General features: G+C 48.7%; 1 protein-coding gene across 1 annotated transcript in view; it reads left to right on the top strand.

The window, feature by feature from the left end:
- Positions 1 to 14,566, top strand: part of LGR6 (leucine rich repeat containing G protein-coupled receptor 6) — a 203,768-nt gene that overhangs the window by 171,366 nt on the left and 17,836 nt on the right. The window contains exons 12-15 of the mRNA XM_019546369.1: positions 2,078 to 2,143; positions 7,218 to 7,289; positions 10,264 to 10,335; positions 11,400 to 11,525. Coding sequence (XP_019401914.1) covers positions 2,078 to 2,143; positions 7,218 to 7,289; positions 10,264 to 10,335; positions 11,400 to 11,525 — 336 coding nt within the window. The remainder of the gene's footprint in view (positions 1 to 2,077; positions 2,144 to 7,217; positions 7,290 to 10,263; positions 10,336 to 11,399; positions 11,526 to 14,566) is intronic.

The raw sequence follows: 14,566 nt of genomic DNA, 5'->3' as shown, positions 1-14,566 counted from the left end.
TACTTTTCTATGATTCTGCAATTCTCTCATCCAGAATACTAACTACCCAGGCAGTTCTCATTACAATCGCAGCTGCCCTGATCTTTGATTAACACACCCCCCACCCCCCCACAGGAGCCACCACTAAGCTCAGAGGCAATAGCTGTTACACACGTGTGAGCTTCTTGTCTCCCCACTCTGTACTTATGCATCATTCACCCCACTGGACAACAAGAGTAGAAAAGGGTATCCAGTACTGCCCAGGCAGAGTGGCAGCTTTATACAGGTGTGAATGTCACACCAAGTGCAGGACAGAGGGGTCTCGCACAGGGGATTGCCCCCATACAAGGCCAGAGCCAACCCCTCTCCCCAGGTTCCATCAAGCACAAGTTATGGGGAAGGGAGATTATATTGTGCACCTGCAACACAGCAATGGCTATTAGGGGGTCCCCTTTGTTCACAGTGGGCCTAATTCCTCTCTCACTCACCCTGTTGTGAACAAGTCTCTTGGGCCTGGACCCCCCCACCCATTACTAATCCTGCTGTAGATCAGGACTCTGCTAGTATCAACAGAGTGATGCTAGTATCAATGGGAGGGGGGAGGGGGGAGTCCCTCAACCTTTCCTTTTGTCAAACATGTTTGTCATGAAAGCTTGTTGGGACATGTCTCCCTCCTCCTATCCCTGCCCCCAGAGAGCTTCTGGGCAAAAAAAGTGAAAACTGAAAAATGTCAGCAGCAGACTGTGTATGGGAGCATCCTGCCAAGGGGCCTTGCAGGAACTGTGGTGCTAAGGGCTCATCTTCCCATTCTTATCAATGGGCAAAGATCTCTGACTGGACTATATCTTCTGTGATGCAGCAGGAACTCAGTCCTTCCCAAGCTCCTGCACTCAGTGTTAGGCTTTTGGCCTCAGTTCACTGTGTAAGGCCATCTGCCTGGGGACATCTCCAAATCTTTGTGGTGTTTATCCTCAGCACCCTTATCCTAGCGGGCAGGGAAGGGCTGTTATCGCTGTTTCACACTTTGGGGTCCAAGGCAGAGAACAGTTAAAAGGCTGCTTTAAGATCATACAGGAAGCCTGTAGGTGAGCTGGGAATCATGTCCTCTAGGCAGAAGGAGCCTTGGGCTCTGCCACTGACTATGTGTCCTTGGACAAGTCATATAACTTGTCTGTGCCCTGGTTTCCTCACCTGTACATGCCTACAAATATTAACTACACACCTATTTAGGTGTTTTAAGATCCTCATAAAGAAGGTATCAGAGAAGTATAAAGAATAAGTAGTAAGTATGTTCCTGGGGATTTGGCAGTGGTGAGAAACACTGCTCAGCTCAGGGCAGCCTGCAGATGAAAGATCAAGGGCTTCAGGCAGTCAGTTTTTGAACAACATCTCCATATGTGGGAGATGTCCCTGCAGGTAGAGACAGCCCATATCAGCTCCCAGTGTGCCCTGCCCTTGACCTGGGGAGGAAGCCAGGAGAGTGCCAGAGATGGGCAAGAAATAGAAATCAGGCTGGTGGTGCAGATTGAAGTGCAGTCCCAGGAAGAAGGACAGGCACACTGCTGCACGAAAACCTCCCCAGGCATCAGAAACTGGTTTGCTCCTGAGGGCTGCAAATCTACGCACAGGTCCTGGAGGGGAGCCTTGACATGCATAACTGCTCTGCTTATGCAGACACAAGGCGTGATGTAGGCAAGGAAGCACTGACAGATTTTGCAGCTGTCTCCTGTGCTAAGCCAGGGGCCGGATGGAGTGGGCTTTGTGATCCTGACCCTAAAAAAGCAGATTCTAGCTGTACCAGGAGCAGGGTTTGTCACCTATAATAGACCAAGCTGCACTGAGGCCAGATTAGCAGGTGAAATCCTGAGCACTCCATGACTAATACAAGGAAATCACTCTGTAAGGAAATGAATGAGGAAGCTGGTGCCAAGCATCAGGTGTGTGCTGAACGGATATTCTTCTTCCCAGGGGTTTCCCACTTTCCCCAGCTGCATGGCCTAAGGTCAGGCTGCTCCCCTCTGCAGCGTTATCTCCTTCCCAAGAGAGCTAGCTATGCATTTAATCTCCTGACATTTCTGTTGTGTGCCTTCCCCAACAGTGAACTCTCTCACAACCAAATAGAAGAGCTGCCCAGTTTCCACAGGTGTCAGCGGCTAGAAGAAATGTGAGTAAAGACATTCCCTCACTCATGGCTTGGTTTGCAGTTGGGGGCCCGCTTGGTGACAGACATGATCTTGGCTCCAAGGTACCCCAAGGGATTGAGCAAGCAATGGGAGATCCAGTTCCTAGGACATACAAATGCAGCCAGGCCTTTGCTAGAACTTGAATGGAATAGGAATTATGGGGAGAGGGGGGTTAAAAGTTCATTTCTTTCACATTGGATGCAGGACCTGTGAAGTGAATGCAAGAGGCCTGACGTGGAGCCGAGTCTCTTCCAGGAGATGGGACTTATTAATGATTCTCATTTATTATTTGTATTCGAGTAGTGTTTAGGAATCCCAGTAATGAACCAGGACCCCATTGTGACAAAACAAAAGACTTAAACCTGAGAGCCTCTACGTGAGAGAGTCCCACCGTAAAAGGAAGGACTGGACTGCGCTGATTTTACTTTAACCTAACGTGGAGTTTGGTTCTGGATATTCCCCGTTGTCATCTATCCTGTGGTGTTAGTAGTAGGCCTGTGCGAGTCAGCAGAGATCCGATCCAGCTTTGGATCTGGCTGCTTCGGATGGCCGTGATCTGATCCGGAGCTCGGGACCGGGTTTCCACCTCGATCCGGCCAAAGCTTCCGAGCTGCCTCAGAGATCCGGCCATAGGGTATAATGGGGAATTGATGAAATATCTATAACTTTGTTGTTTCTTGTCTGATTTGGATGAAACGTGCAGGGACGGTAGCCTCTGCTGAGAGCATGAAACCTGCCAAATTTCAAGGACATCCGTGCAGGGGTTGGGGGGCACTGTACCTCAAATTCTTGAAAACCAAACTCATGTCACGGCCATGCGTCACACCACAGGGGGATGAAAACTGCAGGGCTGGTAGCTCTTACTGAGGCCACAAAGCCTGCCAAGTTTCAAGAAGATCAGTGCAGGGGCTTGGGGGGAACTGCCCCTCAAGCTGCGGACAAGCAAAACTAGTGCCACGGGTGACCCTGCGTGTGCTAAGATGCAGCGGGGTGACAGCTGCAGGGGTCGTGGCCCCGGCTGTGACGCCTGCCAGCTGTGGAGGAGATCGGTGCAGGGGGCCTCTGGGGCCTGCACCCCTAGCTGCTGACAGGCAAAACTCGTGCCAACGCTGTGTCTGTCCTGGGGCAGTTGACTGTCTGCATTGATTCTTTCCCCTCCTTAGCCTGGTGTTGTAGGTGGTAATTGATGCTCGTTAAGTCGTGATGCAGTAGCTAGGTCCTGTGTATTGAGCTGGTCCCCCAGTGAATCATGAGTGATTGACTGGTAACTGGGAACACAGCAGCTCAGCAGCCAGGCCTGCAGCCGTGTCTCCCCTCCCGCCCCAGGACAGACACAGTCAGTCCCACAGCACCCATGGCACGAGCTGTGCTTGTCCACAGCTTGCAGGGTAGTTCCCCCAAACCCCTGCACTGATCTTCTTGAAACTTGGCAGGCTTTGTGGCCTCAGTAAGAGCTACCAGCCCTGCAGTTTTCACCCCACTATGTTGTAACACCTAGATGTGACATGAGTTTTGCTTTCAAGAATTTGCGGTGCTGTTCCCCCCAAACCCCTGCACTGATCTTCTTGAGACTTGGCAGGCTTCACCTCTCTGCAGAGTCTACCATCCCTGAAAATTTCATCCAAATCGGACAAAAAACAAAGTTATAAGTATTTTATTGTTTCCCCGTTATACCCGATGGCCGGATCTCCGATGCGGCTCCGAAGCATTTCGGGAAGCCAGACAAGGCAGCGCTTCGACCTCGATATGCTGCTTCAGACCCCAAAGCGTCCAAAGCTTCTCCGGCTCTGAAGCTCCGTCCGAAGCCTTGCACAGCCCTACTTAGTAGGTCACTTATCACTGTGGTATCGAAGGCTAGGATTGCCAAACGGGAGTTATGCATCTGCATCCCACTGAAGTTGCCCTGTGTTCTCTGGTTCTGTAGCCACAGATTTAGTCAAGTAATTTAGCAACTTGCCACGGAGCTGTTTTCCACAATTGAAGTTTAACATACATTCTGTTCCTAGCTATAGGCAGATCTAGGATTTTCAAGGTGACGTGCCACATCATCTGCACCCCATCACATATAATACAACACGTTTTTCTCCAGTTAAGAAGAAACTAGAAGCTTTACTAATAGGGTGGGGGTAGCACTATATAATCTAGGAAACTGGTGCACATTCTAATCGTTACATTAGTTTTTGCTCTGATCTTAAATGGAAAAAATATAAATCTAAACACACACAACAAACTAGGCAAAAATAGACAAAAGATAGTGTCATTTGTCCTGTAAGCATCATAGTTAAATGCATTTCTCTTACTCAGAGCCATAAAAATGAGTTCTAGCCTTCTTGAACTTTTTGGCAGGACATTTAATACTTACTTCAATATCAGTCATTTCTATACAAGTTAATGTTTTTAGCTAGAGCTAAAAAAAAAAAGAAAAGGCTGCATGGCTGTGAAATAAGATAGAGATTATCAGGAACAGTTAACAAACAGCAAAATTGCAGAAAAGATAGTCTGAATACAGTAAGAAAGATAGCAAAAGGGCTGGGAGACCCTTCTGGATCTCCTGAAAACAAAAGAGAAGCCTATAAAAGATAGCAGCTGGGAATTACCCTCAGGGAGCAGTACACAGGTATGGCCCACACCTGTAGGGACTGGATTAGAAAAGCTAAGGCAGAAACCAGAAAGAAACTGGCAACAGAAATCAAAGACAATAAAAATTCCTTCTTTAGATATGTAGGAAACAGGGAAAAATAAAAGGAAATATAGGACCCCTGAAGAATGCAATGGGACAGCTGACAACCAACACTCAGGAGAAAACCAAACTCCTAAATTAATATTTTGTATCGATATTCCACCAGACAAAAGACATTAACTTACCAGACAGAAAGCTGGATGGACACAGTGTGGGTGATCACCTCCCTATCAGTGAAGATCTTGTGAGGAAATACCTAGAGAGGCTGCATATCTACAAGTCAGCAGGTCCTGATAAACTACACCCAAGGGTGCTGAAAGAACGGGCTGACGTCATCACATGACCGATGACAAAGCTATTCAAGAACTCATGGTACTCGAGTGAGGCCCCAGAAGACTGAAAGAGGGCCAATGTGGTGCCTATCTTCAAAAAAAGGAAGGAAGGTAGACCCAGGGAATTATAGGCTGATCAGTTTGACCTCAGTCCCTGGGAAAATCTGTCAAAGAATCCAATACTGATAGGCTAACAGAAAGCATTATTCTAAATGACAGCCAACATGGCTTTGTTGCAGACAGGTCATGCCTGACCAATCTCATCTCCTTCTATGATCAGGAAACTCACCACCTGGATAAGGGAGATGAGGTCAACGTCATATACTTGGATTTCAAAAAGGCCTTTGACTTGGTTTCCCATGATGTCCTAATGGTAAAATTGGCAAGTTGCAACCTCAACAATTTAAGTCTGGTGGCTAGGAAACTGGCTCCAAGGTCAGACCCAGAGAGTATTAATAGAACCGAATAGACATGGTGCAAGGTGACCAGTGGTGTCCCTCAAGGCTCAGTACTCAGACTAGTGCTTTTCAACATATTCATCAATGATTTGAACACAGGTGTGGAAAGTGTACTAGCAAAGTTTGAGGATGACACCAAGTTATGGGGAAGTGCGGTCACGCTAAAAGACAGGTTGAGGATACAGGCTGACCTGGACAGGCTTGTAAAATGGGCAGATCTAAACCTGATGATGTTTAACACTAAAAAATGCCAAGTGCTGCTACATTAGTCAGCACCACAACCGAAAGAGACCTGGAGGGTAACGACTAACCATAAAATGAACATGAGCCACTAGTGTGATGCTAGAGCCGGCAAACCGAACAACACTCTGGCATGCATCAACCAATGCATCACAAGCAAAACTAAGGATGTTATCCTCCCGCTGTAGTCAGGATTGGTGAGACCACAGCTGGAGTACTGTGTCCATTTCTGGGTACTGTAGTTCAAGAGGGATGTGGAGAAGCTGGAAGGAGTCCAAAGGACGGCTGCATGAATGACTGGAGAACAGACTATACGAGGAGAGGCTGAGGGACTTGGGACTGTTCAGCCTGGAGAAGGGAAGACTCAGGGGACTTGGTGGTAGCCTTTAAGTATATAAGGGGCTAGAAGAACACCTGTTCACCAAGGTAACTCAGGGGAAGACTAGGAATAATGATCATAAACTAACAGAGCATCAGTTCAGATTAGACATTAGGAAAAACTTTACGGTTCGTGTGTCCAAAGCCTGGAATAGACTCCCCCACCCCCAGAGGTGGCACAATCGCCTTCCCTGGGGATCTTCAAAAGATGACAGGACACTTACTTTGCTGGGGTCATCTGACCTCAGCAGTCTTTCCTGCCTTGAGCTGGGAGGCTGGACCTGATGATCCCCGAGGTCCCTTCCAGCCCCTAACTTCTATGAATCTATGAATAGTGGAACATCCATCCCATCAAAAAGGAGAGGGGGTCATTAACGCTTGTGGAACAGAGAGAGATTAGCAGGAATTAGGGCGATGATAATGAGCCATGAGGTCAATTGAGTCTCTCAGCCCTGCCTGAAGAGAAATGCTGCTGCCCCTCCCCAGCAACTGTGGGCTCTGCCTGCTCCTTGCACTCTCTCTCACACCTTTCGTGCAAGTGGCAGGCACAACCCCTGCCTCTAGTAAAGGGCCATTCCTGACTCCAAGACGGGAGACCTTGCAGCGCAGTGGAGCACTTCTGGAGTGAGGTGCAGCATAGAAGGGAGGCAGCTACCCAGAAGGGCTGGGGAACATGGGAGCCTTTTACTGTCCCAGACAAATAAAGCTTTGCACTGCAGCGAGGGTGTGAAAGGGGACACTGTCTGAGCCCCAAAGTTGCACACGGAAACAGAGAGGGCTCTCGGCATTAGGTTGCTTTGTTTCTTGACCCACTTACCCCTTGAAATAAGAGCAGGTTTTATGAGCTCAAATGGCAGCGACTTCCGCTGCGGCGGCACTTTGTTCTGCTGCCAGGGGGAGCAGGGAGCCCGGCAGAGTAAGAATACTGCCTTAAGAACCTCTCACACCAGCCTCTCTGTCTTTTCAGTGGCCTCCAGCACAATAGGGTCCGTGAAATCAGAGCAGACACCTTTGGGCAGTTAATGGCCTTGCGCTCCATGTAAGTATAGTTTGGGCTCAGTTGGCACCGAAAATGGCTTGGATCTTTGTTGTGGGGAAAAGGGAGCCCTGGGCACACTGCCAGATTGACGCAGGGTGCCCTGACCATGCTCACATAGTCCTAGCTGAGCTGTCTGTACCATTAGGCTTTCAGGTCCAAACCATACTTCACCCTATGAAAAGAGATAGACAACAAAACCCCCTTTGCTCCGGTGACACCTGCTCCATGCAGATACCTGACAGGCTGGTCATGCTGATAGGTTTACCTGGCAGGGAAAATACCATGACCACTAAGGTGGTTTTCCTAGTTGCAGGGGAAAACCACTTTCTTGGCAGGGGGTAGCACCTTGACCGAGGTAAGGCACAGTTAGCCTTCCACTTTCACTTCCAGTGGGAAGATCTTGGCTTTACACCAACTGTATGGAAATGGGCAACTCCTCCGTAGCTTGCTCCTGTGGCCATATGGCTGAAAGCAAGCAAAACTTGGGAGCATACAAACCCCAAGCCTCCAGACTTCAGCCTGCATGTGGGATGCCAGCCAAAGGATTTGAAAGCATCTGAAGCCCCAGGCAGGGGTGGAGGATGTTTGCCAGTAGTAGGGCCACATATGGTTCTTGAATGACTCACAGATTTGGAATGGATTTGGCTGATTTGGCTTGGGACATGAAACATTTTTTTTTTTTTAAAGAAAAAAGCCAATAGGCTTCTTGTGGGCTAAGATCAAGTGTAGTCACTGCACTGGTCTGCAATGTTCCCTCTAAGGTTTAGTGATTTGTGAGCAATCCTGGCTGGGAGTCTGTGGGTATCTCCGTGTACCCGCCCCTCCCCCCTCCTGCAACAGCCTGTGGTCTGGTTGGGGCGAGTGGGAAGTGACCGGACAGAAAGCTGGCAGTGGCCGGGGGGGAGCATTAGTGGCCCCTTGCTATGTCCCTGAGCATCCCCCCCAGGCTGGTGCCCAGGGGGCCATGGCCGCCTACCTTCCCCCCCACCCCCCTGGTCAGTATGCCACTGTGTGCCTGGCATTAAAAAGTTATTATGTGGCATGCTTTTTCAATTGTGCACAGCCGTGCATGCGCGCAGCTTAGAGGGATGCTGCTGGCTTGATACCCAAGCCGAAATGCAGTTAAAATGGCACCATGTAGTGAAGGGTGCATCCCTGTCTGCATGCGGACAGGACTCCCTACAAGAGCCTCATAGTTAGCTTCCCGTTGGCCAGCTTCCGGTGAGAGGATCTCGGCTGCATGCCAAGTTTATGGAAATGAGAGACTCCTCCCTGGCTTGCTCCTGTGGCCATATGGCTGAGGGCAAGCGAAACTCAGGGGCATCCAAACCCCAAATCTCCAGGCTTGAGCCTGCAAGTAGGAAGTCTGCCAAAGGATTTGGAAGTATCTGAACCATGGAGGATACTTGCTGGTAGGAGGGCCACATAAGGTTTTTGAATGCTTCAAAGGATTTGGAACTGATCTGGCCAATTTGATCTGATACACAAAAAAATGTCCAAAAGTTTCCTATATAATGCTGATAATGACATTGTATGGGACTAAACTGTAGCACTGTGCAAAGAATACACATTGAACATATCTGCAACAGACAGTGCATACATGTTTCACCTCCTAACCACATCCAACACCCATAGCCCCTACATGCAAGCATGCACACCACCACAGAAACTATGGACCCTGAACATGTATTACACACAACACACATTAACCACAAACGTACATGTTACAAGCCACGTGCTCTGCCCACACCCAGGCATACAAACATTATACACACTACAAACTATTCATACTAACTGATCCTATTCACACACTAATTATACTCTCCACAAAAATCCACACACATCAGATGACACTCACCAGCTACACTTTACACACTATACATAGTCATTACACACATTAAGAAGTCACAAACTTGAACATCCTATATGCAAGGCCTACTAAGCACACACAGACACACATATGGACACAGCTACATGCATGTTGCATCCCCTCATGTACATTTGCCTTACCCGCACACAGGCTCTGTCCCCGACTGCCCATGCAGACACGAGGCTGAGTGCCTCCCCTCACCACGTGTGTACTAGAAAGGGAATGTGCTTGGCTCAAAAGCCTATTATTCTGACTGTAGGGGAAAGCCAAGACCTGCACACTGCTCAAGAGTTTAGACATCTTAATGCAAAAGTCTCTAAACTTGCAAAAATAGACCCAAATGGGGAAAGATCTTTCTTCAGGGCTGAATAGGTGATCTTAGCTGAAAAGCCCAATGAGGGACGCTATGCCATTGTCACACTTCCATCTAACCCAGGTGCATCAAACTCACTTGCATCCCCAGGCCTTATCAGGACCATAGGTCTTCTTGCATGCTGGATCTGGGCCTGGTGATAGGGTGGCATGGGGATTAATGCAGCTGTTGCTGCCCTCACCGCCCCCCCAACAACATGCATGCCCATTGTGGCTCCATAGCTGGGAATTCAATGACAGGCCCCATATCCTCACTCACCCAGTCCTCAACTTCCTGGCCCCGCTAGGAGCCTGCTGGGCTGGATGAAACAGCTTCAAATCTAGCCCATGGGTCATGTTTCACAACCTGATCTAAGCTGACAGGGCCTGGTTGTGAGAAGCTGGGCTTAGAGTCCCAAAAGCTGGGAGACAGAGGAAAGAAGCAGGGAGGGATTTAGAAGGGACACCATACTGAGGTGGGACGGAGGGGGTGGGGAGTAGAAAATGAACGGGAAGGCAAAGGGACCTCAGGGGGATGTACAAGAGATATGTACAGAGTTGCTGAGAGCCCAGCCTTCCTTACAGGACATGTGTCTTCCCAGGGGCTCAGTGAGAACTTGCAGAGCTCAGCCATAGGTAGTAGGAGGGAGCGTCTGCATGTGATGCCTCAACCTTTCTGTCTAGATAGGTTCCTACTCACAGGCCCTTGCTGTTCTGCACAGTCACCATCATTGCCTTGTATTTTCCTTCCAGAGACCTAAGCTGGAACTGCATCCACTTCATCCATCCTGAGGCCTTTGTGACCCTCCACTCACTCACCAAGCTGTAAGATGTGTTGATAGTCTTTTTGCAGAGGAGCAAAGAAAGCATGCATGTGGGGGCTCCAGATTCACTCACTGAGCTTCCAAAGTCTACAGAAATTAAAGACAATGACATGGTGCTCAGCCCCCAGATGACCAGTGCCATCTCAGGTGTCTCATTGCACTCTTGTTCTCCATTGAGACAGCTCAGTCTAGCCCAGGCTTTAAGTAATTCCAACTCTTGAGCAGGAGCCTCTACCCTCAGTTGGGTTTTCTTCCCACTCTCAGTCCTCAGGTCTTCAAGTCAGCCCCAAATCAACAACCAGTTTCACACTACCTTCTCCAGATGCCCACAGTAACCTCCCTACTCTCCTGAAAGCCACCCCGTGCCTTATGGGTGAGCAGATTCAGGGCAGAGGGTGGGGTGGGGAGAACAAGCAACTTGCCTTTCACTTAGGACTTTCACTTGCTATCCCTAGGCCTTCCTGTCTTGAAAAAATCTCCTTCCTAGAGCCCAGCCTGGGCCAGAGTGACTCCACAACTGGGAGATCTGTTAATCATTTCTAGCTGGCTCCTCCCCTACCCTAATGGGAGAGTGATTCTTCATTGATTACTTTATCTAGTAGCGTATAGCTCTTCAGCCTACCCCTCTGCAGCATGCCGCTCAAGTAGTCAGTAACAAGGGTTAGGGCCCCCAGTTATAAGGTATATTGAGAGGAAAAGACAGATTAATTGAAGGAGGAATATGGCATACCAAGATACAGAGAGGTGGTGGGATGGAAGGAGGTGCATTAGGATAGGTGGTTGGATTGATAAAGGCAGGGAGGGAGAAGGAGATCACCAAAGTTGAGCTTTCAATAGTGGCACCCTGCCCACAGTGACTGTGGTATCATTTCATTCATCTCCAAAACGAGACCAGCTCGCAGTTAGCATTGTGCAGTGATTCAAATAATGTACATCACAGCATCGTATATTAGACACCAGTCGGGTAAATACAGCAAGGCCATATACAAAACCATCCAGTCTCTCAGTTAACCTACCTCAGTTAACCCTAACACTGCCTGTTTCTCCTTCCCTTTCCTATAATAGAGACTTGACTGACAACCAGCTAGTCACCTTGCCACTGGATGGATTGGGTGGCCTAACCCATCTGAAGCTCCAAGGCAACCCTGCACTATCTGAGCCCTTCACCAAGGAAAGCTTCCCCAAAATGAGGTATGGAGTGGCACTTGGTTTGGCCACTGCCTGGTTGGCACTCAGTCCCTCCAGGTCCCAGTTAACCTTTATCCTTCTATACAGATGTCTTTCCACATGGCCTTTATTTATTTCAATCAGTCGCCTGTTCTCCATGTTTACTGGATGTTTTCCTGCCATTCCTCCAGGCCAGCAGGTTGGATAAGTCTGGCCTTGTGCTAACATCCCATCCATCATTAAGAGCCTTCCATGGGAAAGTGATGTTCCACTTAACATCCCATTGCTCCCATCCCCCAAACAAACACATAAGCAGAGCTCATGAAGCAGGGGGCCCGAGCCCAGGGCTTCTCTGAATGGAAAACATTCTCAGAAGCCAGTCCCAGCTAATGACATCCAGCTTTCCTTCAGTAAACTCTGTTTGTGTGGCCGCGTCCTGTCTGCTATGGATTAATGACAAGCCCAAAGGGGTCAAATTAAGCAGTTAAGCAAGACAATGCTGTAGGAGGCTAAGAGCCCACTGCTTCACTGGGAGCACTGGCTTATCGACACCTATATTAGCAGAGGGCTCTGGGTGCTGCATCCTTGTGCCCGATGCTGAGTGAGCAGTGGTGTTGCTGCATCAGTTTTCGCACAAAGGGGAAGGCTGGTATTTCAAAGTAGCCCCTGCTTTGGGATTTCAGTGTTTGGGTGTGCACATATTTTCAGACATATGCACACCTCAGAGTTCCTGCCCACTTCAATTGTAGCTTTGGGGCTCTGCATCTCTGTGCTGGTCAGCACTGCTGAGGAGGCATAATATCCCCAGCATTGGTGGGCCCAAGCATACTTCTCTTGTGCCCTGTACACCTGCACACATAGGCATGCTCCAGACCTGAATGGTTGCCTATAAAGGTGCTCCCAGCCTGTTCCCAGCAGCTGCACTAAGGGGCACTGGAAACTGAGGGCTGAGGAACAGCCACGGAGAGATGAGGCTGAGCAGTCTCATGGGTGCATTTCCCATTTGGAGAGTGCCTGGAAACATGGGTGGGCAAAGTGTGGGCAGGGCATGCTTGGACCTCCCACATCAGGACCTGCTGCCACAGTGGTATACCCAAGCCCTTTGAAAATCAGGCCCAGAATATCTCAAGTAGATCCAAGACCACAGCTGAAAACACTGGTCCAAGCAGCTCACAGGCTGGTGGGAATAAGCTTTAAGTGGCTGTTGAAATCTATCCAGTCCCAAAGGCTGTGCTTGGCTTTGTCCCTTTGCCAAGTGGCAGAGGATCCCAGACAACTGGAGAACTTAGCACATCCGATCCTGATATTTCATGTTAAGCAATTCAGTGATATTGGGCCAAATTCAGTTGTCACTTGCAGAACTGTAAGTCTCTCAATTTCAGTGGCGAAGGTTTGGATTGGCACCACTGTGACACATAGGAAAGGTGGCCTTGCACCATCCGATCCCTCTAGAACTTCGGGGCCTGGGTGCCAGATGCACCTCAAGCTTAAAAGCTGCCCTCTGTGAAGGAATCGTCTGGTAATGGTTCTTAACCATATACAGGGATCTGCACTTTCTTCCCACCTTTCAATAATAGGATTGAATGTAGAGTTTAGAGCAGGAAGCAGGTCTGTATACAGAGTTCCCATAGCTTCCCTGGGGTCATCCAGAAATGTTTGGTAACTTAAGATCTTCTGGTGTTCTGACAGGATTAGTAAATCTGGTGAAACTCTATATTCGAAAAATATGCTTTTGTTTTAATTGCCTGGAAAACTAGAGGCTGGCTTGACTCAATAGGCAGGGTTTACAGACTTCCAGCAACCAAGCCAGAGTTTGCTGCATTTGCTGGGGGGGAGCAATGTCAGGCTGAGGGTGCTGATATTTCACCCTGATGATATTCAGCTGCTGTTTAATTAATCTTGTGATACAAGATATGCCATATTTCCTCACATACAGCACTCCCCAGAATACTACACACTTCAGTTTTGAAAAGCAAAACAAAGAAAAAAGATTTTTCCAGGGTTATGGTTGCATAGAGCAGAAAAAAGGCTAACTGTTCAGATGACTTGCCCTCCCTTTCCTGCTTAACTGAAGCTGAAACCCTAGCTGCTGCTGAAAAATGGTTTCCATGGGTAGATCTAGGATTTTGAGAACAGCTAGAGTCCCCAAGGCTGTAAAGTAGGAGAGAGAGCATAAGTAGCTAGCAGACAACAAAATTGCCCCAGGAAAGGTTAGCTTTGATTAGTGGAACATGAAGCCCATTTAAAAGGAGCAACCACTGTTAACAGCTTTGGAGTAAAGAACAATGAGCTGTTAAATCAACTGGAGTTGAGAAAACATATCTAGGTTTCCTCAGTGTATTGGCAGAGAGTAGCTTAGTGTGAGAGGAACATCAGCCTTTGCACAGAATCTGGCCTCCTTATTCTAGCCTGATGTCCTGTAGTAAAGAGGACACGTTCCAGTGTGCCTAGCCTTGAAGTAGCCTTTCTTTAAGAGTGCCTAGTAACTGCACCATTAGGCACCTAGCCACAAAATCCTCAGAGTTTTTTGGGGGTTTTTGGAGCCATCCATTTGTTGGATAACTATTTTTCTGTCTCAGTAAAAGTAAGAAACACAATCTCTGATCTTGAGAGCTTGGGGTGGTGCAGCTGTAGATATGTGGGCCCCCACCAGGGGCTCTAGTGCCAGGCGGGCACTCCCCCCTGAGTTACAAAGCTGACATTTGGGGATACCGTCTTGTCTAAGAGCCCACTAGGCTGGTCACTAAAAATGAAGCAGGGGAGAGACATGGGCTCCCAAGTGGTATTTTCAGAAGTACCCAGAAGCTGTTTGAAGCACTGAAAGGTAGGGCTGTGCGAAGCTTTGGGTGCCAATTCGATTGGGAGGAGATTCGGTCACCGAATCTCCAAATTCGAATTGAATCAGGGGACCAATTAAAAGATTCGGAGGGGTTTGACGATTCAGGCAGTCCCTGGTGGCTGGAGCAGGGAGCTGCAGCTGACTCTGAGCTGGTAAATACTAGGGGCAGGGGAGGGGGAGCTGGGAGAGGGGGGACAGGACCATGGGGGGACCCCTGCCGTCCCCC

The sequence above is a fragment of the Crocodylus porosus genome, unplaced genomic scaffold (genome assembly GCF_001723895.1).
Source record: "Crocodylus porosus isolate Cpor-Errol unplaced genomic scaffold, CroPor_comp1, whole genome shotgun sequence".
Lineage (NCBI taxonomy): Eukaryota > Metazoa > Chordata > Crocodylia > Crocodylidae > Crocodylus > Crocodylus porosus.
The sequence above is the reverse complement of the archived record's forward strand: the minus strand, read 5'-3'. Positions and strand labels throughout refer to the sequence as shown.